Source organism: Nipponia nippon, unplaced genomic scaffold (genome assembly GCF_047370975.1).
Source record: "Nipponia nippon isolate SJK-2023a ecotype South Korea unplaced genomic scaffold, ASM4737097v1 scaffold_31, whole genome shotgun sequence".
In the NCBI taxonomy this organism is placed as follows: domain Eukaryota; kingdom Metazoa; phylum Chordata; class Aves; order Pelecaniformes; family Threskiornithidae; genus Nipponia; species Nipponia nippon.
In genome coordinates this window covers 4,794,104-4,819,886 of record NW_028262349.1, presented here as the reverse complement: position 1 = coordinate 4,819,886, position 25,783 = coordinate 4,794,104, and the positions used below count along the sequence as shown (strand labels likewise).

General features: G+C 45.2%; 1 protein-coding gene across 15 annotated transcripts in view; it reads left to right on the top strand.

The window, feature by feature from the left end:
- Positions 1-1,254: 1,254 nt before the first annotated feature.
- DOT1L (DOT1 like histone lysine methyltransferase) overlaps positions 1,255-25,783 on the top strand; it is a 77,894-nt gene continuing 53,365 nt past the window's right edge. For 14 of the 15 annotated variants that reach the window (XR_015707305.1, XR_015707302.1, XR_015707301.1 and 11 more), the window contains exons 1-5: positions 1,255-1,622; positions 18,445-18,488; positions 21,014-21,088; positions 23,321-23,384; positions 24,950-25,178. Coding sequence is in view for 10 of the 15 variants with exons in the window: in XM_087769201.1 (XP_087625327.1) it covers positions 1,542-1,622; positions 18,445-18,488; positions 21,014-21,088; positions 23,321-23,384; positions 24,950-25,178 (493 nt within the window). In the remaining 5 variants the exon portion in view is untranslated. The remainder of the gene's footprint in view (positions 1,623-18,444; positions 18,489-21,013; positions 21,089-23,320; positions 23,385-24,949; positions 25,179-25,783) is intronic. The other variant, XM_087769198.1, reaches the window with a different exon arrangement.

Sequence of the window (25,783 nt, the reverse complement as noted above, 5' to 3'; positions counted from 1 at the left end):
ACCCTTGTCCCGTTACCCATGTGCACTGTGCTGGCCTTGTGCTGTCACACGGTGTGCTCCAGCCTTGCACGGCCACCCAAATGCTGTGTGCCAGCCTTGCACCATCACATGACGTGTCCCAGCCTTGCACAGCCACCCGAGCGCTGTGTGCCAGCCTCACGCTGTCACACGTGTGTGGCACTGCAGCCTTGTCCTGTTACCTGTGTGCACTGTGCCACCCTTGGGCTGTCACATGAAGTGCTCCAGCCTTGCACGGGCACCTAAATGCTGTGTGCAAGCTTTGCAGTGTCACACGGGGCGCTCCAGCCTTGCACGACCACATGAATGCTGCGTGCCAGCCTTGCACTGTCACACGTGTGTGGTCCTGCACCCTTGCGCCGTTACTTGTGTGCGCTGTGCCAGCCTTGCACCATCACACGGGGCGCTCCAGCCTTGCACGGCCACCCTTGTGCTGTGTGCCAGCCTTGCACTGTCACACGTGTGTGGCACTGCACCCTTGCGCCGTTACTTGTGTGCACTGTGCCAGCCTTGCACCATCACACGGGGCGCTCCAGCCTTGCACGGGCACCTGAGCACCGTGTGCCAGCCCTGTGCTGTCACATGTGCGTGGCACAGCACCCTTGTCCCATTGCCCGTGTGCGCTGTGCCAGCCTTGCACCATCACACGGGGCGCTCCAGCCTTGCACGGCCACCCGAGCGCTGCGTGCCAGCCTTGCGCTGTCACACGTGTGTGGCACTGCACCCTTGTCCCGTTACCTGTGTGCGCTGCGCCAGCCTTGCACGGCCACATGGATGCTGCGTGCCAGCCTTGCACTGTCACACGTGCGTGGCGCTGCACCCTCGTCCCATTGCCCGTGCGCGCTGTGCCAGCCTCGCACCATCGCACGGGGCACTCCAGCCTTGCACGGCCGCCCTCGCGCCGCGTCCCGTTGCCCGCGTGCCCTGTGCCACCCTCGCGCCGTCGCACGCGGCGCTCCGGCCTTGCACGCGCCCCACTCCCCCCCCCACCCGCGCGCCAGCCCGGCGCCCTCCCACGCGCGTGTCCCCGCCGCCTCGTGCCGCCCCCCCGTTCCCGCGCCCGTGACCCCCCGCGCCGCCCGTGGGCGCCTGCCACGCGCTCCCACGCTCCCACGCGGGGGCGGCGGCGGCGCGCGCGGGGAGGGCAGCTGAGGACAGGGGGAGGGAGCGCGAAGCCGCGCCCCCCCCCCCCCCCCCCGCGTCTGGCGCGTCGGTCGGGCCCGGCCCGGCCCGGCCCCGGCGCCTCATTGTGCTTCGCCTCACGCCGGCCCAAGATGGCGGCGGCGCCGGAGAGCCCCGCGAACCGCTAACGACAATAGAGGGAGGCGAGGGGGAGCGGGCGCCCCCGCCGGCACCGGCCTCCCCTCCCCGCCTCTCCCGCCGCTCCCCCCCCGCCCCCCGCCGCCGCCGCCGCCGCCGCACCTCGCACACGCCCCCGGCCGGGCCCGGCCGCCACACCCCACCCCGGCCGGCCCCTCTAGCATGGTGCGGGGCCGCCGCCGCCTCCTCCTCCGGCTGCCGACATGGGCGAGAGGCTGGAGCTCCGGCTGAAGTCGCCCGTGGGAGCCGAGCCCGCCGTCTACCCCTGGCCGCTGCCCGTCTACGTGAGTATGGCCCCGGCCCGGCACCTGCCCCGCGCCCTGTCAGCGCCGCCCGCTCCCCGGGCCCGGCCACCCCGGCGGGCCCCCGGCCGCCTCCCCCGGCCCCTTCCCCTCGCTTCCCCGGCTCCCCCCCGAGCGCTTTCTGTCACTTGTTAATCAATCTGTTAACGAGCGCCCTTCCTGGGAGCGGGAGTAATTCGCCTTATTTATCCGGTAGCGCTTCCCATGCGGGAGCAGCCCCCGGAGCCGCGGGCTGGAGGGTGCGGGGCTGCCGGGCTGGATGGAGCCCGCCCGGCGCCCCAGCCCGGGGTGCTGCCGCTCTCCTGGAAGTCAAATCCCCAATTTCTTTTTATAATTGGTTGACTAAACTTAAGGGCGGGGAGGAGGAGGACTGGTTAATGAAAAGTTTTCGTGTTTTCCTCAGCTCGGCTGGTGTAACCGGTTAATAACCAGAGCTGCTTCCAGCGGGGTGAAATGGCTTTCTGGCTGAAAAATATCGCCTAAATTAGCGATGGCTTGGGGTTGGTGTGGGGGGACGACCCCCAAAACCCGTGGCAGGGGTGGAAACCAGCAGAGGAGCAGCGTTAATTGCGGGTAGGGGAGAAGGGCTCTGCCTTCGGTAGCTGCTAGCGGGGTCGGTGCTGTTGCTCACTCTCCCCTCCAACGAGTGCCCTTGTAGCTTCTCTTTTATTTAGTCTGAAGAGAATTCAAGTCAGGTTTGTCAGTTGATGGCAGCCGTAATCCGCATGCTTTCAAATAAAATGTCACTTGTCCCCGTTTAGTTACGTGAGCGGCGGGTTTTTTCCGAACTTGCCTGACTTTTTCCTGCCTCTCCTGAGCCCTGAGCGAGATGTGTGACCTTGGTAACAATGTCCATGTCCGAATTAGTGAAAATCTCACGAGAGGCGAAAGGCTTGAGAGGTTTTGTTTTTTTTCTGTGTGTATGTAGGGTTTGTACCAGTCCTTGAACGATTTTTCACCCTGTTTGTAGCACCCTTGAGAACGGTTTGTAAGGGGGAAAATCTCTCTCCATATATATTTTACTTGGCCTGAGTACTGTTGATTATCCCTTGCGTTTCAGGCTTTGCTCTTGTACGTGTGCTGCTTCACGGGGAGAACATGCTGGGACGCACAGGCTGGGGCAGCTGATATTGCCAATATTGTCGCTCGCTTGGCAATCGTAACGTGCTTGTGTGTGAACGATTAGAAATATATCGCTTGTGGCAGGGGAGATGGCTGTGTATTCGTGTCTGCTGCCTGCCTTTTGGTGCTGTTGCTGTATCTCTGGTTTCCCAAACATCCTCCATGTACGCTGGCGTGCTATTTTCATCGGCTGCTCCCGGAGCTGGAGCCTCCAGCACACACTGGTTAATGCAGCCTTTCCTGTTTGGGCAGCTCTGTCATTCGTGTCTGTGTGTTCGCGGGCGCGCGCTCTGCTTAAATTGATAGAAACTGAAAGTATAACGATGACCAGTTCGGTTTTCTTCATGTCGCCAAATATTAACTTGTGTCTCCGAGCGGGTTGTGTGAAGTATAGGTTAAAGATTACATAGGTTAGGGATTAATCTGGAAGAAAGGAATGGTTTTATGTATATTCACAAAACTTCCTACAGGCTTAAAGAAAAAAAAACACCAAACCACAACCTCCAACCTTCCCCTCCTACCCCCCTCCTTAAAATGTGCATTTTAATGCTGTTTGCAGCATTGGAAATAAGGATTTGGTTAATTTAGGAAAACTTGAGCAGCCGGTTCTGAAGACGGCAGAGTACGTAGATTTTCTTTTCCAGTTAATCACAAATGCAACGGCCAGGGGAGCTTATCCCCACGTGCTATCTGCGTGCGTTAAGAGACACCGCAAAACCCAAACAGCCTGCCATTAAACCGGCCTCTCTGCGTTGCAAATTTTTCCACAGTAATACAGAAGTGCGTCGTTCATCTGGAGCCAATCAATATTCCGTCCTGCAGTTTTGGTGAAAAGATCGCGCCGCATATTACAGAAGCGTGCGCTTGCGTGCGTGGGCACGCATGCATCCACACGCGCACGCCGCTTGCAGCTCTGGCCTTTGCAGCAGCAGATGAACTCTGGAGCTTTAGAAAGAAATCCTCCTCTCTGTACATGGCAGTGTTTGGCCTGCTGACATTGTACTCTGACTTTCTTTCCCTCGTTGGCTCAGCCTTGAGTTGGCAGCAGGGTATATGTACCGTTGTGGTTTTAGAGCTCAGCTCTCTTTGACGTAAGCAGAACATTTCTTAGTTTCACCACTCTTTCTGCTGCTTGGTTCCTAGGAAGCAAGGTGGGATACCTGGAGGGGGAAAAAAAAAAAATACACTTCACGTAGTTTTATTTAGCAGCATTCTTGCTGCTTCCTGTTGTATGCCGTGAGATATATTTTCCAAAGAGAGCTGGAGAGAAAGGGGAGGGGAAGCTCACAGTCCTTGCTAATTATTTTTGGTGAGAGCGCCAGGAATGGCAGGGAATCATCTTTCCCAACATCAGAGGCTGAATGGTATTGTAGACCTGCTGCTTGATGCGCACCGCTGCATGATGTAACCCTGCATTGAGTAACTTGGCTATTTTTATGCTCTTACTACATCTTAAATTAGCGGTGTCAGTATTGCTGCGTGAAAGGCTAAGGGTCTAATCTCTCGTATTAATGGGTGTCTGGATTAATAACGTCTCTATTTATTGCAGGACTGCTGCTTATTTCATGTATAATAGGAAAAGTGGGGTCTCTTCAGACTGCTGAGTTTGCATAATAGCTCAGCTGACAAACTGGTGCTTGTTGGGATGCTAAAAGAGCCTGGGAGGGTGATGTGAAACATGTATTTCCCTCCGAGTCTAATTAGGGCCGTGGGAGGAGAGAGCATTGGTGTTGCAGATACAGCCTCCCACTGGCTTACATACAAAACTGAAAGTATGATTCTTTCCCCCGCCTTCTGCTTTTCTCAAAGGAAAGGCCACGGTTTCCTAATGAATACATGGTGAGCAGTTCTGTCCGTAGCACACTGTGATGAGTAAGTTGAATAGTGCATGGTGAGTAATCTCTCCTCATGACTCACAAAATATTTTCTGATGTTGACCTCTGTTTTTATGAGTGCCCTGCTTAATCAGAGCTGAAGTGAGTTTATTCTTTTGTATGCCGTTTAACTCCTTGAGTCCCACATACCTGCCCTGTTTTCTGCTTGTGTTAGGTTGTCAGATAACGCAGTGATACTGCGTTAAAAATTTTAATTTAGGTATCGGGTGAGATACAGGCCTACCTAAAGGAAGTACCTTAGGTGCTCAAACGGGCGAGTGAGCGGAGTTAATGGATCTAGGTGGTCTTAAATAGGCTAATGCCGACAGGGGATGGCATTTGTAGTCATACTTCAAGTATTGATATGCACGACTTGGTACTTACTGCTTAGATCTGATGGATACAAGGGGTGAAGGCCCCTTGTAGTTCTAAGACTTGCAGATGTTTAGGTTTATTCCAGAGGATTGTCCTTAAATTGGTTCATTCTCTTGTCTCTGACTTTCACTATAGTTAAATCTGAATTAGGTTTAAACATGGAGATTTTTCATACCATGATAAGTTCTGCCTGATTTGTGAGGTGTCTGAGGTTGTACTTCGAACTCCTCTTGACAACAGTTCCTGCTTAAGGAGTCCCAGCCTACTATACGTGGGGAAAAAAAGGTGTGTGGGGAAAAAAAGGTGTGTGGGGTGTGGTTTTTTTGTTTTTTTTTTTTTTTTTTAAATCTGGATCACTTCCACAATCTGTTCTGGCACAGTTCTGCTGCTACATCTCTGGCACCAGTGAGGGATCGCTTACATACAGAATGGAGCAACAGGAGACTTCTGAGCTGATTATTGTCACCAAAATCGATGTTTACTAAACTGCACCCTGTTGCAATGTATGAGTTTGTGAATGTGGAAAAGCCTGTTTTCTGGTAGCATGTGCATCAGTAAGAGGACACTGTGGTTCATTTACCTCCTCTCCTTTAGGCTTGCACCGAACGGGTTTGCAGAGTGATCAAAGTAAGTGTCAGTGCTGACAAAGGAGGGCCGGCGAGGCCCAGCCAGGTGATGAGAGGAGGATGGGATGGGTGTTGACTTTGAGTGGCTTACGCTGTCGTGGCACTGCATCCTTTACCCGGATGGCTGCAAATGACTCGCTGCCTTTCATGTTAAATAGTGTGCAAGTCCTTTCAAGTTTCAGAATTAGACATCTGCCTGTCTTGCCTTGCTCTTTTCATCTGGTAGGCCTTCCCGTTGTTTGCCTCCTGAATAGCCTTCCCCCGAAAGATAACTGCAACCCCCCGTGTGTGTCAGGTTTCTGTGTGTCATGTTCCCTCCCCTCCCTGTTTGACTTGTAAGGACTAGGCAATTGTGGTGTGATAGCGCCCGGGAACTTCTCCTGCAGCCCAGGCCACCGATGGGCAAGCCACCGTGGATCCCAGTAGGGTTATGCTCTGGGTATCTTTTACCAATTTTGTTGCCTGGAAATCTCAGGCCCTTGACTCTGTCCCAGGAGGGGACAGTCCTGCTTGTGCCATTGTGCACATCTTGCCAGGGTGAGGTACCTCTGCCATGAGCTGCTGAAGCTTAAGCCTCCAAATTAGCAACTGTGACGATAAGTCTGGCTTGAATAATTCATTGATTTGTCTGTGTTCTTCCTCTTTGCTGCTGACTTTCCACTCAGCTGTAATGGCAAAAAATTCTCGTTTGCTAATTGAGTGTTGTCAGAGCATCACCCTGCAGTTTGAGAGGTGTACGTGTGTCCGCTGCTGAGGAGTGATGGGACACAAGCTTGATAATACTGGACTTCGTACAGGTGGACGGGTGCAGAGCGTGTGTGTGGTGTGGGTTTTTTCTTTTTTTCCCCCCCTCTCTCCACCAGTGGGTGATACAGCTGATACCATTCTGTCACCAAAGGCATGTGTTGTGCGCAAAAAGCTCAAGGGCAGGCGGTGATAATGAAAATCAGAGCCCAGCAGGGAGTGTCACCTTTGAAATTAAAGATCAACAGTAGAGATGAATAACAAACCTTGTTTAAGAATTTAGTGCTTTTTTTTGTGTGTCACGCAGCTTTACTGGGAATAGTTTTTCTGATGACTAGCTTTGACTTCTGAGACAGCGAAGTAGGCGTGGGAGCAGTTGCTGAAGTTGAGTGCTATAGCATAGTATGGTAAGATCAATTTAGGAAGGTCCTAAATTGGACCTAAATTGGTCCCTTCGGTGTTGCACCCAACCTGCCGGAGCTGCGGGCCGCTGCTGAGGGGTGGTCCCGTGCCTCCTTGCCCCCAGCCACTTGCTCTCACTGTTTCCCCTGCACAGATCTGGCCCTTCCTTACTACGTACTCCCTTACACTCTGATGGGATGAGCTGCTGGAGAGCAGTTGCACGTTTTGCACGTGCGTTTGGTTTTTCCCTTGGCTCGGTTTGTGCTGGAGGGAGAAGGTGGGGTGCCGAGGGGGGCACGGCGAGGCTGTCCTTTCAGCCGCTGTCTGCAGTTCTGAAGCGTGGTGGCAGAGCCTCTGCGCTGCTGTGTGTGGGGTGGCTCTGTGAACTGGATCGCTGAAAATATCTGGGCTGGAAAAAAATGTTCCAGTGTTTTCACAGCCGGCCCCCCCCTCCGCCCTGATCTGTAATCTGACTCATGCTGCCTTCCCGGGGCAGCGGTGCCGGTACAAAGGAGGGGGTGGCAAGCGGAGGAAACTGTTGAGCTGGCTTTGCCAGGCAAAACCTCCTCACACCCTGAGTAATCGCCCAGAAATTCGGCAGCGGTGGCAGAGGTTAGGGGATTTTCTCTGCTTTAATAGATGCTGTTGATGCAGCTTGTTGGGAAATGTTTGTGGGGATGACTAATTACTTATAGAAACTTCTCTACTGAAGAAAAGGTTTGAAAACTTTAGCAGACTTCTGATTTCTCAACACCCCTCTGTCTTCCCCGGTTCTTAAAAAAAATGTGGAGTGGGGAGAGTGAATAGTGTAAAACTGGGAAATAATTGACTGGGTCATTTCAAAAGTACTTGGGTTTCTCTGCTGCCCAGCAAATAAACAGAAGCAAATAACAGAGTTGGCACCATTGCATCATTTTTCTGTACTTCTCTGCTCTCACAAATGCCAAAGGGAACCCAGCAATGTGCTGTTGGGAGGTGCGTTGGCCTCACCGGGCAAGGAGGACCGTAACCGTACAGCGTTTAATTGCGCAGCACGTGGTTATTACAGAATAGCAATTTTCTTCCGGGTTTTACCCTTTGAAGTATAACTTGCCATGAGTGACAATCGGTACTTGTTCAGTTTTCAGACTGGCTTTTGTTCCAACCTCTGACCCGTTGGATACGATATAAATCATGAGTTCAGTTAACGTACACTTTTTTCCTAGTATTTCCGTATGAAAAGTAAAAGTCGTTCCCTTGTATTGCATCTTAAGACCACAATACTCTTTATTTTTCATATAACTGAACTATCTGAAAGGTAACTGTTGAAAGACAGAGTAGCTGTTCAAGATTGCCTTCTCCCCCCCCCCCCATCAGCAAATGAGTGAGGATTAATGTTCCTGTCCTGGCCAGAGTTCCAGCTTTGGCAATTCAAATTCATCTACCTAAAATTCACCCATCAGTTACAGCTGGACACAGTATTGAAAGCTTTTAGTGTGCCAAGGGAAATCCATGCCACCACATGCAACTCCAACTCTTGTCCTTCATGGCAGCCTTAATATATATGGAGATGATTATCCTTTCAAGTCTCAGATATGTGACTGAATTGTGTTTCTCCTGGGAATTTAGGCAAAATATCTTGCCTCTTGGTATGCAAGATTTATGGGAAATTTAATCACCCTTCTCCCCAGACATCCATATGTCTACTTTTGTACTCTTCCTTCTTTCTTTTTCTCCTTTCATACTGCCTTGCTTTTTTTCTTCCTGCTTTGAGTTAACCTTTGACTGTCTGATGAAAGCTTTTTACCCTAATGATCAAGACAAGGACCAGAGGTGGGGATGCTTTTTTTTTTCCCCTTTACAGTGTCTTTATCACAGATTGATAATCATAAAGCGTCTCAACATATTTAAAATGTTTCTGCTCATTTTATTTTCTCCTTCCTAACAGAAAGATCCACAGAAGCAAGAGAAGTTCATATTAAGAATCGTGACCGCAATATATTTACTTTCATAGTAATTATTAAAGATAAGACAAAACTAACTCTGAAGAGGAACAAGAAATAAAACTGAATATACGATGATATTTGCCACACGCTGCTATAGATATCAAATTGAGTAGGTACTATTTTTAGAGCATAGGAAGAGGGTGAGTATATTTTACAGCAGGAAATGATGGCTTCATAGATATGAACAGATCTATGAATAACGAAAAAGTTCCTGTTCTGAGTATTTTGTTTTGTTTCATTTCATGAGTGAATGAGAGTTTCCTAAAAATCTACACTGAAAGAACTTTTTAGTATTAGATGAAGAGTCTAAGGAACTACTGAAGACAGCTAGATGAAGCACTGGAAACTTTAAAAAACCAAAACACTACAGAAAGTCCTCAATAAGTTTCTTAGTAAAAATCAATGGGTTTTTAATACTGTTTCTGCAATTGAGAAACTTCCTGGTATTTTCTTGTAGTGTGAAGGGCAATTTCCTGAGGTTTTGGCATGAATTTGTCATTTACTTCTTAGAGCTCAGCAATATTATTGGTGTTTGACAGCATATACTTCTGAAATTCTAAAAAGTTTGAGCTTTTAAGACTGCTTTTTCATTCCTCAGCTGGATTCCCATTGGGTTGCAGGTGATTCCCTCTTGTTTGCGTATCTGTTGGCAACAAAGCCCTTTGGTAGTGAGAGATCAGGTGCTGGCGCGGCGCGGCCTCTGACCCTCTGAAGCTGGGGATTGCAGTCTGCATTGATCTCGCTTTGGCTGTGTCTCTGCTTATTAGAAGAAATAGCAATTTGCAATGTATGAAGAATACATTGTAATATTGTAGGGTCACTTACAAGTCTTTAAAATGGAAGCTTTTATAAAATTGTTGGCACTTGGAAGCTCATGTATGCTGTTCAAAATCTCACTGGGTAGAGCTTGTATCACTGCTCTGCAGCACAAGTGGAAACTTATGGGGGGAAAACCATAACCATTCATATTTCTCTTTTATACCTCACAAACCATCTTTCTTTAGGAGCTCAGCGGGCTTCAGAGAGAACACCAGGTTTTATTGCTAGCTTCTGTTATACCAGAATATTTACGCATGTTAAGCAGGAGCAGAATTTCTGAGCTGTCCAAGATTGAGTATCTTTGCAGAATGTGAAGTGCTTGTTTGAGATGATGATGTCCTACTGGTGGCCTGCAGGATGCTTCCCTTTGGCCCGCCGGTTTTCCGTGCAAATGCTGACCGAAGAGCTAGGCTGTGCTGGGAGCTTGTGGGAGGATTGTAGGCTTGAGAAAGAGATGGTAGCCACTTTGGGCAACAGCAATTTTGGGACTGGGTATTAATTTCTACCAGCAGTAACCCTTTGCTTAGGTTTTATGTAAAGGTTTAAGCTTCTGGCAGCGTGGATATATATGGCTGTTTTCTGCTACCCCCACCTCTCCCGTTACTGCTGCATGGGAGGGTTATTTCTTTACTAACACAGGTTGTGGTTCATGGTTAGGTGAAAGTTTGAAACCGGTACATCTGCAAGTAGAAACAACTCTTGCTATCTCTGTCCACTTGCTGTTGCGTCTAAGCTGCCCTCACCCTTATAGCAGTGTGTTTGTACACTGGTGTGATGAACTGGTCTGGTTGAAAGGTAATGAAGCCAAAACACCAAAAAGGTTTAGTTTTAGCCTAGGCCTTCCCTGACTTTGCTGTGTGCGTGCACAGGCAGCGCTGGCCCAAAGCGAGAGGTGGCTTTCGGGGAAGCAGTGGCAAGGCAGGTGGCTGTGTTGGTTTAAACTGTCTGTGAAATGATGGTAGGGCCGCCTCGTGGACTGGAGTGAGAGCCCAGCAGCCCGCTCTGTCCCAGAATAAGCAAACACATAGTGCTTCTTCAGCTGCTGGAATAGCTGCAGCATCTGCGTGCTCCCTCCAGCTGTTGTATTGTGGGAACAGTTTATAATTGTCCAAAACTTAACTGAAAGGGCAATAGGATATACCAGTGCAAGGTACCGTTTTACCAAAATAGTTGCATTCCCCTATATATTCCAGTATAAACATTTTGGATATTTTTTTTTTTCACTAGTCTGTCTTTTTGCGTAATAGAACTACTTCTTCCTTATGTCTGGGCTGTGTTTGGTTTACGCAGACTAAAGCCAGTAGGCCATCCTGCTGTGACTGTCCCATGCGGATGTTGCCTTAGACACTCCTGCAGAGTGATTGCATGTTAATATATTTATGCAGCCCTTCCTACACGCTATCATGGGAACCATTCCTTCTTGCATTTGTGCAGCGTCTGTAGCAACAGTTGGAACTGCTGTGTGGAAAGGCAAAATGGTGTTATCGTGGTTTGGGTAGCTGCAATGAAAGTGCGAGTCCCTGCTGCAACCAGATCCACAACTGTCTTGTCTACAAATTCTGGATCACCTGTCCTCATGCTATATGAGGATTACCTGGAGCATTTGGATCTTCTTTTCTAATGCCTATTTCTTTTCTAAACTTGGTAGATTTAGTATATTCAGGATCTTGGATCAAACTCTTTTGTCTTTAAAAGTCCTTAAGTAGCCGTGAAGGAGGCCGCAATGCCCTCCATGTTTTCCATTTAGTTTTGTGTGACCGTAAACTTACTAACTACTGAAACTACATCAAACTTGTCTGCTCTCCTGCTGTGTGGGAAATAGGTTTCAAAATGCAGTCTTGGTAGCTCTTGCTTCCCTCGCTACTTCTCTGAGGCTGGGAGGAAAGGAAGGGACACAAGCTGTTCTCTACAGAAGATCTCTTTTTATACATACGAATATATATGTATACTTGTGAATGCCCTTCTACTTTCTTGATTAAGGGAACAACAGTAGCTGGATGCTTCATAGAAGGTCCTTGTCTCCCTTGGTAAGAAAACTTGTGCTTTGGTTGTTGCTGTGGAAGCTAAATGACACAATCTTGATTTGGGATAAAATCTGGTAATATTAAATGAAGTCGAGCTATATGATATGAAATATTGCAAGGGGCAGAATTTCCCTTTTCCTTACTCGAAGTGTAACTAGCATTGGAGCACAAGGCAAAGATCTTAAAATGCGAAGCGATTGAAGGCACTAGCTGGCAGGACTGCGGAGCTTGAGATCTTCCCTTTTGTTCAGCTGGCCCGCAGGCAGCTCTTTGCTGCTGTAGCAGCTGGAATTACTTTGGTTTCGGCTTTTCATAGGCTCTTGTCGACCACTGTTTGCAGGTGTATTGAATATGGACATGCTCTGGACGTAGAAGCTGTACTGGTGAGTCTTTCTAGACAGGGTGTAAATTAAGTTAAACCCTGGGGGAGGAGGAATGCAAACTTCTGCCCGGCTGAAAGCAGTGGTTTTGGGAGGGCATCTGTGTGCCACGCAGAATGCTGGATGCTTTCCTGGTTCCTGTGGGGAAGCTGCAGCTGCAGTAGCTCGCGTTGCCTTTCTTGGTGTCTAGAGAAACGCTTATCATCCTCCACAGATGGAGGAGACCTAGGGGACATTAAAGAGGCACTTGTCCCACTAGCCTTCTGCAAGATTGATTGGCTTTTCCTGATCCATCTTTTTGATCTCTGCTAACCATCTTGTCTCCAGCTGTAACATCCTCTCCTTTGGATTTATGGACCACTGCCTGGGGAGAGAGCTGCCACTACAGGCAACCAAGCTGTTCTTTAAAACCAGGGGCTAGTGAGACTGACCTCTTTTGTTCGGCGAGTTAAATAGATCACATGCAGCTCAGAATTTGGCAAATCAACATGACTTCTGTTAATACATGAGTGGAGTCAGTGTTCAGTACTTGGGAGCCAGCGTTACGTGGTTGAAGTGTTGGAAGTAGAATGGTATCTAAAGACAATCATTAAAAGGTACATGAGTGTTGCCATTGATTTATTTGTAACTAGCTTGTTTCAGGTTTTGTTTTCTCTGAGTTGCTTGGATTCATCTGGTGGACAGTGAAAAGCTTGTAGGAGATCTCTTCCTCCTGCTCTGCAGATGCTTGACCACAGCTTGTTTGCACATTTGTGAGGAGCTGCTTTGGTCACTTGGCCTGTTTTTGGGAGGAAGTGTGGTCTAGAGAGTCAAGCACCAAAACTGGCTCTGCAAAGGTAAGAATTGCTTTTGCCGTGGGACAGTTTAGTCTTGGGCAGTCAAAGCTATGCACAAAAATGTTCCTATCTATGAAGAGCAGATAAGGGATCTTAAAGCTCTTTGTACGGTGCTTTTAGAGCTACTGATTGAAGGCGCATGAGCTGTATTTCTTTTTTTCAAGACCCCGTCCAGATTTTCAAACCATTTGTTCTCCTCTGAGGTTTGCAGGTTTGGGCTTTTTGCTGCCTTTACTGTGTAGCACTGTGCAGACTCGTCAGCTCTCACAAGGATCCACTTTGCATGTGGGAAAATGAAGTTTAGAGAAATACAGTGTTCACCCCCAAGGCCCAACTTATGCTTATCCCCAAGGATAAGCATAGTTTCATACGAAGGACCTAAATATAAAAAAATGTGAATTTGGAAGGGCACTAGGGTGTTGTTCCTTGCTTCAGGCAATGACGGCTGCCCAATTTAATTGAACATGTTCTTTGTGTTTGAGGAAGAAACATATAATGTTTAAATCTATTGCTTTGCATTAGAGATTCACTTTAGAGTATGAATTGTTGCACTGTGAAATAACTAGTCCCGTACAAATACACCCGAGAGTCTAGGATACAGTGCTGGAATACAGAATTATAGCAGAATAATGCCATTAAGATATCCGAAGGGGTGTTAACTTGAAAAAATAATGTAACCAAACCAGCCTCGCCTGGTGGAAGAGTGCTTAGTGCTTTGTATTCAGTGTGAATTACAAGGCTTCATAACAGCTAGCTTGTGGCAAAAACGTAACCAATTGTGATTTTCACTTCACCTTGCTCTTGTAGCGTGCTCTGCAAAACCTTCTGATTCAGCTGCGTTTATTAGAAGTTTGGTGCTTCGTAGAACAAAGTTATGTATCGATAACTGAGCCGTGTCTGGTGCTGTTCATATGATGCATGGTATTGTTCGGGGTCCTTAACAGCTGCGATTACTACTGAGAACTTAGACGTTCTGGTCATATTGATGGTTCTTTTTTGTAATTTGGGTTAACAAAGAGTATGTGATTATAGAGAATGATTGCACAAACATACATATTTGGAAAGAGCTTTTGGGCACTGCCTTATTTTGCCTTTAAAACCACCTATAGGACTTCTCATATCTGCAAGATACAAAATGTCTTTTGCAGCAGAAAGAGGGCTGGCTGACGGGAGCATTGAAGCGCGCAAAAACATTCATTATCCTTTTTTTTTTTTTTTTTTTTTCCTTTCTTCTTTTTTCCCCCCACCCTGTGATCAGAGCGCTGAGCATAAACTGCAGGGAAAGGTCCTAACTGAGCGAAATCAGGATGGGAAACTTTTGGAGAAGAGGTGAAGGGAAAGATCAAACTCTTAAAAATTGCTCTATGGCCTAATCTCCACGCCCTGAAGGGCAAAACTGCTCATCCAGCTTGTTGGTTTCTGTAGGAAAACCCTGTCTGCTCGGCACGGTGTGTACGCAGGAGTCGTGCGTGCTGGTAGGGCTTCTGGGCACTGGCGTACTAAAAGAAATAGCAGTGGGTGTGTTTCTGGCTTCAAACTCTTAACTCCTGTGATTAGAGTTGTAGTAACATGTGGATGGAGAAATCTGTTGTAAGAATCGGAACCGCGAGGCTGTTCAGTCGTGCTGGCTGAAACTGTGCTCTGCTGTTTTCCATAGAAAATTGGATTCTCTTATAAGTGACTTTTGAAAAAATGTCTGCTTTCTTTCCATTATTTTTCCAATGAAATGTCTTGGCAAAAACGAATTTTCTCTGGGAGCTCACGTTTCAATTTTAAATTGAACGTTTAGGTTGAAAATAAGAACCCTTTGTTATAAAGTTCAGCTGGAGAGAATTGACTGCAATAACTAACTTTTAATGTGTGTTTATTTTTTTTTTTTTTTTATAAACTTGTTATGAATAGCTTTGGGCATTCTCAATAATTCCTATAGACTGCAACTTTTTACTTTAAATACTTAGTGCATAGACCACATTAAAGAGATAAGGTCTTGTCTCATGAAATAGCTTCCATTTATGTGGGTCAGAAGATTCCAAGGGCCTCTCAAACTACATAAATATAAGATCATTGCAGAAGTACAGCCAGGCCAAGGAGCAGCACGTAGTATGCTTCACATCAGTGTGCAGGGGAGAAGGGAGGGAGGGAGAACAGCTTGGAGCAGGGTTGGAGGATGAATGGAACTCTTCTTCGTGACAGAGAGTACTGTGGCATCATCTCGTGACTGCGAACAGAACAGATACGCTTCTTGAGACTCGTCCAAAAGGCTTCTGCACAGTGTATTTCATGATTGATAGCCAGTCTGTTTGTAGGAGGCTCTTTACCAGGATATTTTACAGACAAAGCATCACGAGTACGGATGCAGATGTAGCATAAAGCTGTGCTCTCACGGATGACTTTGCCCAAGTATAATGTCACGTGCTTGTATAACGTGCCTGCGCTAGAGGCGTAGCTGGCATGCTGGTGTTGGTCATGGGTCGCTGCAGCCTGAAAAAAGTGTTAAAAAAAATAAAAAAGTGTCTGAATTTGAGGAGCTTCAGGCCATCTTTGGATGTGCTGGGTTGGCTGTTGGCTGAGCCAGGTGTAAGGTTTGTCAGACTGCTGCGATTGCAGCAGCGCCATCGGGAATTGCTGTCAGTCCCTCTCCCAACCTGCTGGTTTCAGTGTTCCTCCACCGGGTCTGTAAAAGGATCTGGGTTAAAGCTGCTGCACTGAGCTCGGTTGTGTGTCTGGCCAAAACCAGCGCATCCGCTTGAAAGGACGGCGGGCAGAGGCTGATGCTGGTCGGAGCGGGGTCTGTGGTTTTGGTGAGGTTTCTATTCAACTTGCCCTTTGAGTTGCTGATGGCTCTCTATCAGTGTCATAAACAATTGCACGAATACAGATGTGATGACTGGTGCTGTTTAATGTCTATTCTTATTAAACTTTACAACCGTAATGTTGAAATGGGACTAAAAGTTTCTCTAAAGGGAAACCTCTTGGTATTTCCTTTAGATCTGTTCCCCACCCCTCCTCCATTTTCCATGGCCTTCTCCGCTCTGAAGAAACGTTAGGAGATTGTCTCCGATTTTGTTTGCAAGACTTGCGTGAGACCTTGGGAGCTTGTCTACTTGGACAACGTATGTTAGTTATAGAGTATAGTAAACTTGGTAAGTGTTTCAACATGAGAAGTTTAGCAGCAGTAAACGTGGAACTGTTTCCAACTTCATTATTCCTAGATAATGACACAAACTAAACTCAGGCCCCTTCTGGCTGGAGTTTCCACTTGAGGTTGTGTTAGTAAAACCACTTGCTGAAATTGGATGATCTGTAGTTGTAGATGTGCATTGTGATTTTTCTTTTTTTAATTTATTTTTCACTTTTTAGCCCAAGACAAAGGAATCTGTTAATTAAGCAATTTTGGCCGTTTATAGGGGTGTTTTTATGAAGACCTGTAGGACAAGGGGTTTCTCTGTGTGTTCTGCTAGCACTGACACTGTCCAAAACCATCAGTGAAGAATATGACTTCTTCAGAGAAAACGGTTATGCCAGAATAAGCATGAATTCACTTTTCCGGTATAACGAGCTTATGTTGATAAAGCATATTCTTACTATACAGGAACACAGTTTACTGGAAGAGCTAGATCAGCCCAAGGGGTTTCTACTGTGATAATTCTGCGCGTAGCGAAAGGTGAAAATGTATAGGGGATGTTTATGGATGAGCTGACTGTCTTGGGTTATTTTTATACTTTGCAGATAAGAAATGAAAAGAAAGAAAAGTCCTCCTGCTGTATGCTTTTTTCTTCTTGTGTATGTGCACGGAGAGTCAGGAGCAGATTTTAGTTCAGTTGCTTCCCTGTTTTCTAGGCCAAGATTTATCGATAGAATTACTTGCCTGATATTTCTGGTCGTAAATTGGCTGACTGTTTATTGGTGCTGTTGGTTTCTGTTGGTCTGGGCTGTCCCAGTCCAGGCCCTGAGCAAATGCCACGGACTGGAGGAAGCCCAACCCCAGATCTGTTTGCAGGGCTTGCGACGTTCGGGGCGTTTGCTGTTACAAAACATGACCAAGGTAACGCTCGGCTTCTAGGCCTCTCTGTATTCCATCCCAAATGTCCCGACTAGTTTTATGTTGGCTGTTTCTCCTTTTTGATGTTGTAACTGGAATGATTTGTTTTTCTTTGACTAGTCTCTCGTGTGACTCCTAGATAGGGGAGTTAACTTTTTTTGCATTCTGAAAATAAAAACTTTTACTAGGAAAATAGGAAGTGTTCCTTCATACCTTTAATAGAACAGACTTCAGATATGCTCGCCTTTCTTTCTGTCCCTCTCAGTCATGAGATTTTTATCCAGGTATCTAAAGGGCTGTGTACAAGTTTCTTGGAATGAGAACTTCTACAAGACTGGCTGATCCTAAGTATATAGACTGGTTATATAAGGGGAAATCTCTTTCCACATGCAAATATGAAAGCTGTGATACTGATGGAAAAAGCTTCTGTTTGACTTATATCATGTCCTTCCACGTCTTGAAGAAATAGAAATAATCCTAGTGGGTTTCTGTCATCTGTCCATTAGTGTTTCTCTTCTTCCATTCCTTTCCTTCCCCTGCCCCCAATCCTCTGCTTTCTGTTGCCTGTCCCTACCCTTTGCTATAGAATTTCCCCCGGTAACACTCTAGAAATGACATTTCTGCAGCAGAAGACAAGGGAAATTATTCGAGAGCGAGTGTGCCTGTACACTTCTAACTCTGGAAGGTCCTTAGATACTAGACTCCTAATTAAAAGGTCAAAGTCGCTTCAAGAAACAAATGTCTAAATATAACCTCAACTTTGTGCAGATGGACTCTGGTAACTAAGGCTTCACAAGATGGATACAACAGTATATATAGGAACTCCTGTAACTTCCATAAAATAGGATTTTTTGTAGCATGGTGCATATACATGCAGCTCCAAGGGCTTTATTAGCACGAATTTGGAATGGCTTGCTAAACTTGTGCTTTTGTTGCTCCTGAGTAAGCTCCCAAATTAAAGTCAACAAGCATCTGTGGCTCACAGTCTGGTGTATACTTGTAATGCACAAGTTTTAATGTGTTTTGTTTTTCAGTTCATGAAAAGGTCTGCATATTCAGGCCTCCTCTTTTTTTTTTTTTTTTGTACTGCTTTTTTTCTGCACTGATATCCACTCCTACTGTTTATTTGATGTTTTATTTTAGAAAGCCATTCACTGTGCTAGACTCTTACTGCCCATATGGAGATGTGAGCATGTACCAGATGCTAGGTCGATGAAATCAGCTGTTCATTGTGGAACTTGTAGTCAAGTGCCTACTGCATACCAATAACCCTCAAGGGTATCAGCTACACAATTCCTGATTTCAGGAAATGACAAAGAAATAAGTAGAGTGACAGTTCCTTCATGTAAATCTTCTGGTAGTCCATAGAAACTTGAAAAATGAATTTCCTTAAGCCTTATTTTTTCTTAGAGGGCTCATTTTGATGGGTTTAATGGCCTGGGTGGCAATCAAAGACTCCTTTCCTGGCATGCTTGCCACCTATATTCTTAAAAAGATTATGACTCCTGTAATCTTCTGACAAACAGTACACCTGATGTCTCTTTGAAAACATCTCTTCTTTTCTTTTTATTTCAGGATAAACACCATGATGCTGCTCATGAAATTATTGAGACAATTCGGTAAGTGTTCAATGCAGACGTGGCCAGAACCCTTTCCTGTGTCTTACTGCATCTCAGTGAATGGATGTCTTGAGACAAGGTATAAAGGAGGGCAGCAGTTATAATTATAATTTAGCAGCTCTAAATTATTTTCTAAGCTGAATTGATGTTGTTGCAATACAAATCTCCCTGTCAAATGGACTTTGTTTTAACTTGCCATGTTCTATTCTCTTTGGGAAAGAATTAAAAATGAGTAGTGGTATTCAACTGTGGTGCTTATGGCAGTCTGTATTCCATCTTTAGAAAAGCAAGGTTACGAAAACATCGTTGGTGTGATGTGTTAAGTTCTGGTCTTGCATATCCTCTTCCCCACCCTCTCCCTTTCCCCTTGTCGCTGTGATGTTGCAGCATTGTTAGCATTTGCATTATTTGGGAATGATGTCCCTATTAGCATTCCTCTTAATTCTGTTGATAGCGTTGGACCAGTGTGGGGAAAACGGGAGGATAAAGGTGAAAGAGAAATATGAGGAGTAGGAATTCTGGGCATTTCCCAACGCAGGCAGTGGTTATGACATGGCTTGCTGTTATTTCAGCAGGATTAGGAGGTGACTTGCTGTAGAACAACTTGTATTAAATGCTAACGCAAATTCCCCAAACACCTGAGGGATGTTAATGTGTTATCCACATTAGATTGTTTAAAAGCTGTTCTTGTTAACTGTTTTTGATCCTTACCGTACAGGCGTCCCTTGTCTGAGGGCTGTATCTGCAGCAGGTTTTAATGGTTGGATGGTGCAGATGGAGGTGAGGTGCAAAGAATGGTGTTTTACCTGCCTAGCCACCTGAGCTCGAAATTTGGTCAGTCACATATGGCCCAGGAAAAGGTAGTGAGCCTCGTTTGCTCCCAGCATGAGCGTGAGAGCAAAGTGCTTGCGTGATAGTGTTGATAATATCACTTATATACATGAAATCATAGCATTTTCCCATGGTCTGTGATGGGAGAGAATGCGTAATGGGGCTAGGGGCTAGAGCTGAGAGTTTTTCTTCTAAAGAAATTTCTTTTTCTACCTACAAAACCTTGACACGAGATGCACTGCCACTGCTACTTCTAGTGCACTTGTACTGATGTTGATAAGATTCTGTGCCTTGGGAACTTGTGGCATCGTTTGTCAGTATGATTATGGAGAAGACCCTTTCTGAAGGGATTGAAACAGATGTGGTGCTGCAAGTGATTGCCGGAGTCATCGGTGCTCGTGCTTTCTGTGCTACACTAGCTGCAGGCAAGGGGAGAACTCTGTTAGAAAGCAGTTGGGCCAACGTAATGTTTCACAACTCTGTTTTAAGCACGATTGCAGTGAATACAGCATGTTAGAAGGCTTTCATCCTGCCTTGTGCAAAGTAACCGCAATGCGGTTCTGAAAGAGTTGGCTAAAAGAATGCAAAGAAGTATTTATCTCTTCAAGCCAGTGGTAAACAACTGTTGACTGCCCGTTTCCCTGATCTAAGAGAAAAAAATTTGCAGAGAGCAGAGTTCTAACATTTTTAGGGAGGTGGGAGGTATTAGTCAGAAGAGAGCGAGCCATAGATATAGAAGTTCTGTTTTTTCTTGCCTATGTATTTATTTGATAAGGGTGAATCAGCCAGAAGGAACCAGAACTGTTGGAGCTCTGGTCACTTTTTTTCCACCATGTTAATAGTGAAGCGTGCATCAAGGTGTGTGGAGAAGAAACTCTGCCGTTCCTGTTGGAGTTCATCTTATGACATGCTCTGAGGTTTTTTGATGATGCTAGTGCTTTCCCATTTTGATGCTTTTGGAGGAAGGTGTGCGCAAAGCTTATGTGCCTTTTAAGTTGTCTTTGAAAGGAATTAATCTTCCTGCGTTCCAAGAGTGAAGATCTCCTCTTCTGTAAGATGCTGTTGTGAGATGCGCCGCAAGTGGGTGCGCGCTTTCCATTTCTAATGGCAACAACATACAGGGCTTCGTTAACTCGGCATGTAAAAGGGATCTTTTAGCAAAATAACTTTTGAAAATCTGGTTTGGGTTGGGTCATGTAAGAGGTAAGAGCAGTTTAGAGCACTGCACAGAGGAGAATATCCTTGCAATGAATGGTTGGTGGCATTGTTTTGGGGTGCTGTAGGAGATTCACATCCAGCTTTGTCAAAGCTTGTTACCGTATCAGCGTTCTTTCGAAATATTGCACTTCTGCATTATGTTTTATGTTAGATTAGCATCAGCCACAGCTTTGAGTATTTTTAGACACATTGAATACATTTATCACCTTGTTTTGAAGTTGTGCCATTTCGAGAGCTTTATACTACTGCCAATGTCTATGGGCACCTTACTGTTTATTCACTACAAATGCGAACTATTGCAGCTTTCCAATTAACATTTTGTGATGTCTGCCTTACTCCTAACACTACTGTGATCTTTCAGGTCTGCTGCAGTATTCTGTCTTAACATACAGCAATGCCAGTCTAGAATTGAGACAGGCTGCCTTATTATACTTAATTGGAGATGTTTTTATTCGTTATTTCTTCTCTCGTTCCAGGTGGGTCTGTGAAGAAATCCCAGATCTCAAGCTTGCTATGGAAAACTATGTTTTAATTGACTATGATACGAAAAGGTGAGAGGAATATTTTTTTTCCCACCAAGAGGACAGGCCAGGACGGTTTATAGTGAATCAGTTTGTAACTGGTTATTCTTAGACACTATGAACTGAAGTTTTCTTTTAGAACTGGCTTCAGACTCTGCAGAGTTATTTTGGTAGGAAATGTGTAACAGAAATATTGGCAAAGGCTGTTGGATTAAGGACATAATTGGAAACTCCACACAGCAGAAAGTTGAGCTCTGGTGTATGTTGGAATTACTCATTCCGAAACAATGATCGGTATCTGCGCTGTTGGACTGCATCCAGCGTTAGGAATCTGAATGGCACTGAGGTTTCTACTTTTGTAGTAACTAAGAATTCCTGTTTAGAAAGTGGCATGCCAGAGCTGTCTCTCAGCGCCATGTCCTCCGCCTGCCCTGACTGTGGGAGTTTAACCTTCCCCATCCCTTCTCTGGGTAGGATTCGGTGCAAGTGGGATGCTCTTTGGGTGAGGGGCTAAATTAAAAGGCAAACTATTCATACCGCTCTTCAGGGCAGTTAGAAGTAATTTTAAGATGCTTGCAGTTACATGTGAATACCTATTCCACAAACAGCTTAAAATGACCGTATAGTATGTGGCATTCAGCTTGAGGCTGGGAGAGGCAGATTCTGACCTGCGGTACATCTGTGGAGAGCTCTGAGGTTCTGTGCGTTGACTTGGCCGTACTGAGACTGGAAAAAGAGGTGACCCTCAAGCTGCAGGTTACAAAAACCTCCTTAGTTGCTTTCATGGCAAAGACTGAATTTGTTCAAGTCTGTAGCATGCCTAAACTTTTAGAATGAGGTTTATAGATGAAACTGCATCACTCTGATCACTGGTTGCTGTCCTGAGCACCAGATACTTGTATCATGATCTGCTTAAGGTATTGCTTTCTCCTCTCTTAATTTTGTTTTAGTTGTTTCCTTGCAAGACTTGTTAGTCCCCCTCTTCCTCCTGAAAAATTCAAAAGGAGAAATCGGGGATGAGCATCCCTTGTCATCAAATCCATTAATTTGGATTTCTGGGTTACTCACAGTGACTGCAATGCTGTAACTTTTGTAGTTCTGGCATCCTCATTGGGGATGTTTAACTGGGTAGCATTGGTGTGGTCAGCAGCAAAACCGAATAAAAGAGAAACCCATCTGTTCCCAAAAGTCACACCCCACTTACCTTTCTGCAGCTTTTCAAGGAAGTCATAAACCTGTAATTTTGGTAATGGTTTTAATCTTTTTACTTACTTTGAAAAAATTCATCAGAACAAATTACTTGTGGCGGATAGACTGACACATGGATGTGAATGAAAAGCAGCGGGTTATAGAAATGCACGCACTGTGCAGACAAAAACCCATTTCAGCCTCTTGCTTTGTCTTAACGTGGACAACGTGGGCAGTCGGAAGCTTGAAGTGGGAGCCGGGAGTACTCCTCGGAGAGGTGTCCTAGCCCGAGCAGCGCTGATGAGGATCACAAGAGACTGAAGAGCCACTTCTGATGTCCCCTGTCCCCCCGCCCCCTTCCTGATTTGGCGATGGCCATGATTTAATTACCTTACTCCTGTAACTGTTTGGACTGGTTTTTTTGCTGCTGCTTTGTGGGTTTGATTGCGTAGCGCCTGGTGTACTACTAGGAGTAGTATCTTTTCTTCCCTGGCCTGAGATGAATTTATTTAATCCTCTCAGCTTCTGCCATTAAGGCATCTGCCTGAACCGACTGTAATCCCAACCAACCCATGAAGCAATCAGTGAGCTTTTCTGATGGGTGGAATTTTAGGTTGTGTCCTGGGTCTGTCTGCATTTTCAGGCCCAGAGTTAATTTCTAGAAGTGTCTATTTGTCTCAGGACTGATTATCGTGGAGAGATGATGGAACAAAGGAGAAAAATTTACAGATGTCTTAAATTTCTGTGCAGCTGAGAATACGGAAAAGTAGTAATGAACTATGAGAATATAAAACTTCCTAATAAGTCATACTTGGAGTTCAGTCCTTCTTCTGTTAATTAAAGAAACTAATATAATTTGTCGTGTATTCCTGGCCTACTGGGGAATTTTTTTAAAGGAAACTGTATACAAAGTCCTAAAGCTGTGTATGTAATTACACGTTCTGCAAGCAACAAACCCTAAATAGTCATCATACCTGCTGTAAGTAGGTGGCAAAAAAGCCCAAGGTTGTACCTTCAAACCTGCCTTTTAGAGCTCTGTTTTTCACTGACCCTGCGTTTTTTCTCCCCACGTAGCTTTGAAAGCATGCAGAGGCTTTGTGACAAGTACAACCGAGCCATCGATAGCATTCATCAGTTGGTACGTATTTACCTTTATAATGCACCATGATGTTTATCTAGCTGGTTTGAATTCCCATAGAGTGAATAATATCCAGAAAGCGGTGAATGACTTAGCGCTGGATTGTATGTGTTAGTCTAGTTGCATCACCAGTATTCAGCACTTCCATTCTTTTGGGGAGTTAAGAAGTCTGATATTAAACCTTATTTTCTTGATCACACCTAGGCAGTCAAGGAGTTAGTATTGGAGGGACGTTCTTAAAGGAAGAAAAGAAAACAAAATTCTTTTTTCCCCAAACTGCAGATTTGTAAGCTATTACTCTTTAGTATGTGCTTCTGGCGCTGTTGTTTTGGCACTTTGAAATAGCTGAGTTACCTTTAGGGGGAAGAAAAAGTTTCTCTGCATTTAGCTTGTAGATGTTTCACAGGGATTTGTCATATAGATTTACTTTTGCGTGGGGAAATCTGTGGCTTATGGGTACTTAAATAATCCATATGAACTCTCCTGTGTGTTGTGGAAGTGATCCATGGCTTAGGAATTTCCTTGCTTGCCACTCAGGTCAGCTGCTCTGTTCTGTGGGATCGCTCTGGCAAAACTAGAATGTAATCTCTTTTCAGACCAATTTAACAAGCTTTTTGGTTTTCTTATCCCTATAAAAGGTTGAATTGGAGGAAGCAAAACATGAACAATAAATTAATGTTACTATGCTGTTCAATTTTGAAAGTACGAGTGGATTTTTTTCTCTGCTGTGCTTGTGAGAATTATTTGAAGTGTGCAGTATTATGGCGACAAGACCTTTTTGCCAGGCTTTCCTTCACTTTGTGGGCCTACAAATCCCTAAAACTTGTGCTTGTTTGGATTCAGGCATCTTCAGGTGTATGTTAGTTAACAGCTAAACATTTGAAGCTACTCAGCATTTGCAATTGCTGTCTGAAGTGGCAAACCTGATGGTTTCATTTTCTTCTCACCATCTGAATCTCAAACAGAGCAATGTTTAGGAGGGATCCTGGAGTTGTCCTTTTTTTGTTTGTTTTTCCTTATCAAAGGGAGAGGTAAACGTTTTTAAAACTTAACAACTTTTATGTTTAGGACAGGGTTTTTTCTGAAGAAGAAAGGAAGCTTGATTTCCATCTCTTTCCTGCCACTCCCTGTTTGAGTACATATGATCCCTCCCATCCTACAGTTCCTGAAAGAAAATGAAACTGCTCTTATGTGTACAGTACGGTCAACATCAGTTCAGTGGTGATCAGCAAATAAAAAATGAGTGAACAAACTTTTACACCTACTCCAACTATATTCAGTATTAAGCTTTACGTTGCTATTGAGTTTTACATCTCTTTCATTTCTTTTAATTTTCATATTTGAAATTACCTATCAGTTCAGGTGAGACAAAGTAAAGGTGGTGTGTAATTTCTTTAGTATCGTTCACTGGTTTTATCTTTACAGAGCACCTGCAGACCAGCTTGTGAGGAGGGGATGGGAGGGAATTTCTCTCATTTCTATGTTGTGCCGATGCAGCCTTGTTTTGGTGACGTTTCGTCGTCCTCACGTTGGCTTCATATCTTCTTCCTGCTCTTTACCTTTAGTGGAAGGGAACCACCCAGCCGATGAAACTGAACACTCGTCCCTCCAACGGGCTCCTCCGGCACATCCTGCAGCAAGTGTATAACCACTCGGTGACTGATCCAGAGAAACTTAACAACTATGAGCCCTTTTCCCCAGAGGTTTACGGAGAAACTTCTTTTGACTTAGTGGCCCAAATGATAGATGAAATTAAAATGACAGAGGATGATTTGTTTGTTGACTTGGGCAGTGGTAAGTGATCAATAACTTCAGTGGGTTTTCTTTTTCTTTTTTTGCTTGCTGTTTTTTCTTTTCTTTCAAAAAAAAAAAAAAAAGTGAAATTCATACTTGGAAAGTAAACCAGGACTAAGGATTATGTTACAGGATAAGCACCTTTTCTAGATAATCCCCAATGGTGCTCCTGCTTTTTATGACAAGATTAAACAGACCAAACAGACATCCCAGACGTTCTTCCCTGTGGTGTTAGTGAAATGTTGGCCTACAAATGCAATAAACCCTTGTTACAGAAAACTGTTGGTTTCTGTTGCTGTTGGCGGATACGCTTATAAAGAAGAAACAATATTAAACGATGCTTGAAAGGTAACAATAGCAGTTCCATTTCTAACGTTTCATCTGTTTTCAGTGGATTCAGTTTATGCCCTTCATATCTGAAAATGTGATTTCTTGACCCTTCCCGTGCCAGCGTGAAACACTTGGTGTGGAATCTGAAAATTATGGAGGTTTTTTCCTCTGACATACTTTTCAGTGTGTCAAAAAAGACTTTATAGTGAGCTGCAACAGCTGCCTTGTGAGACCCCACAAAACCTGGCTTACAACCTACAAGTGCATCTCGTGAA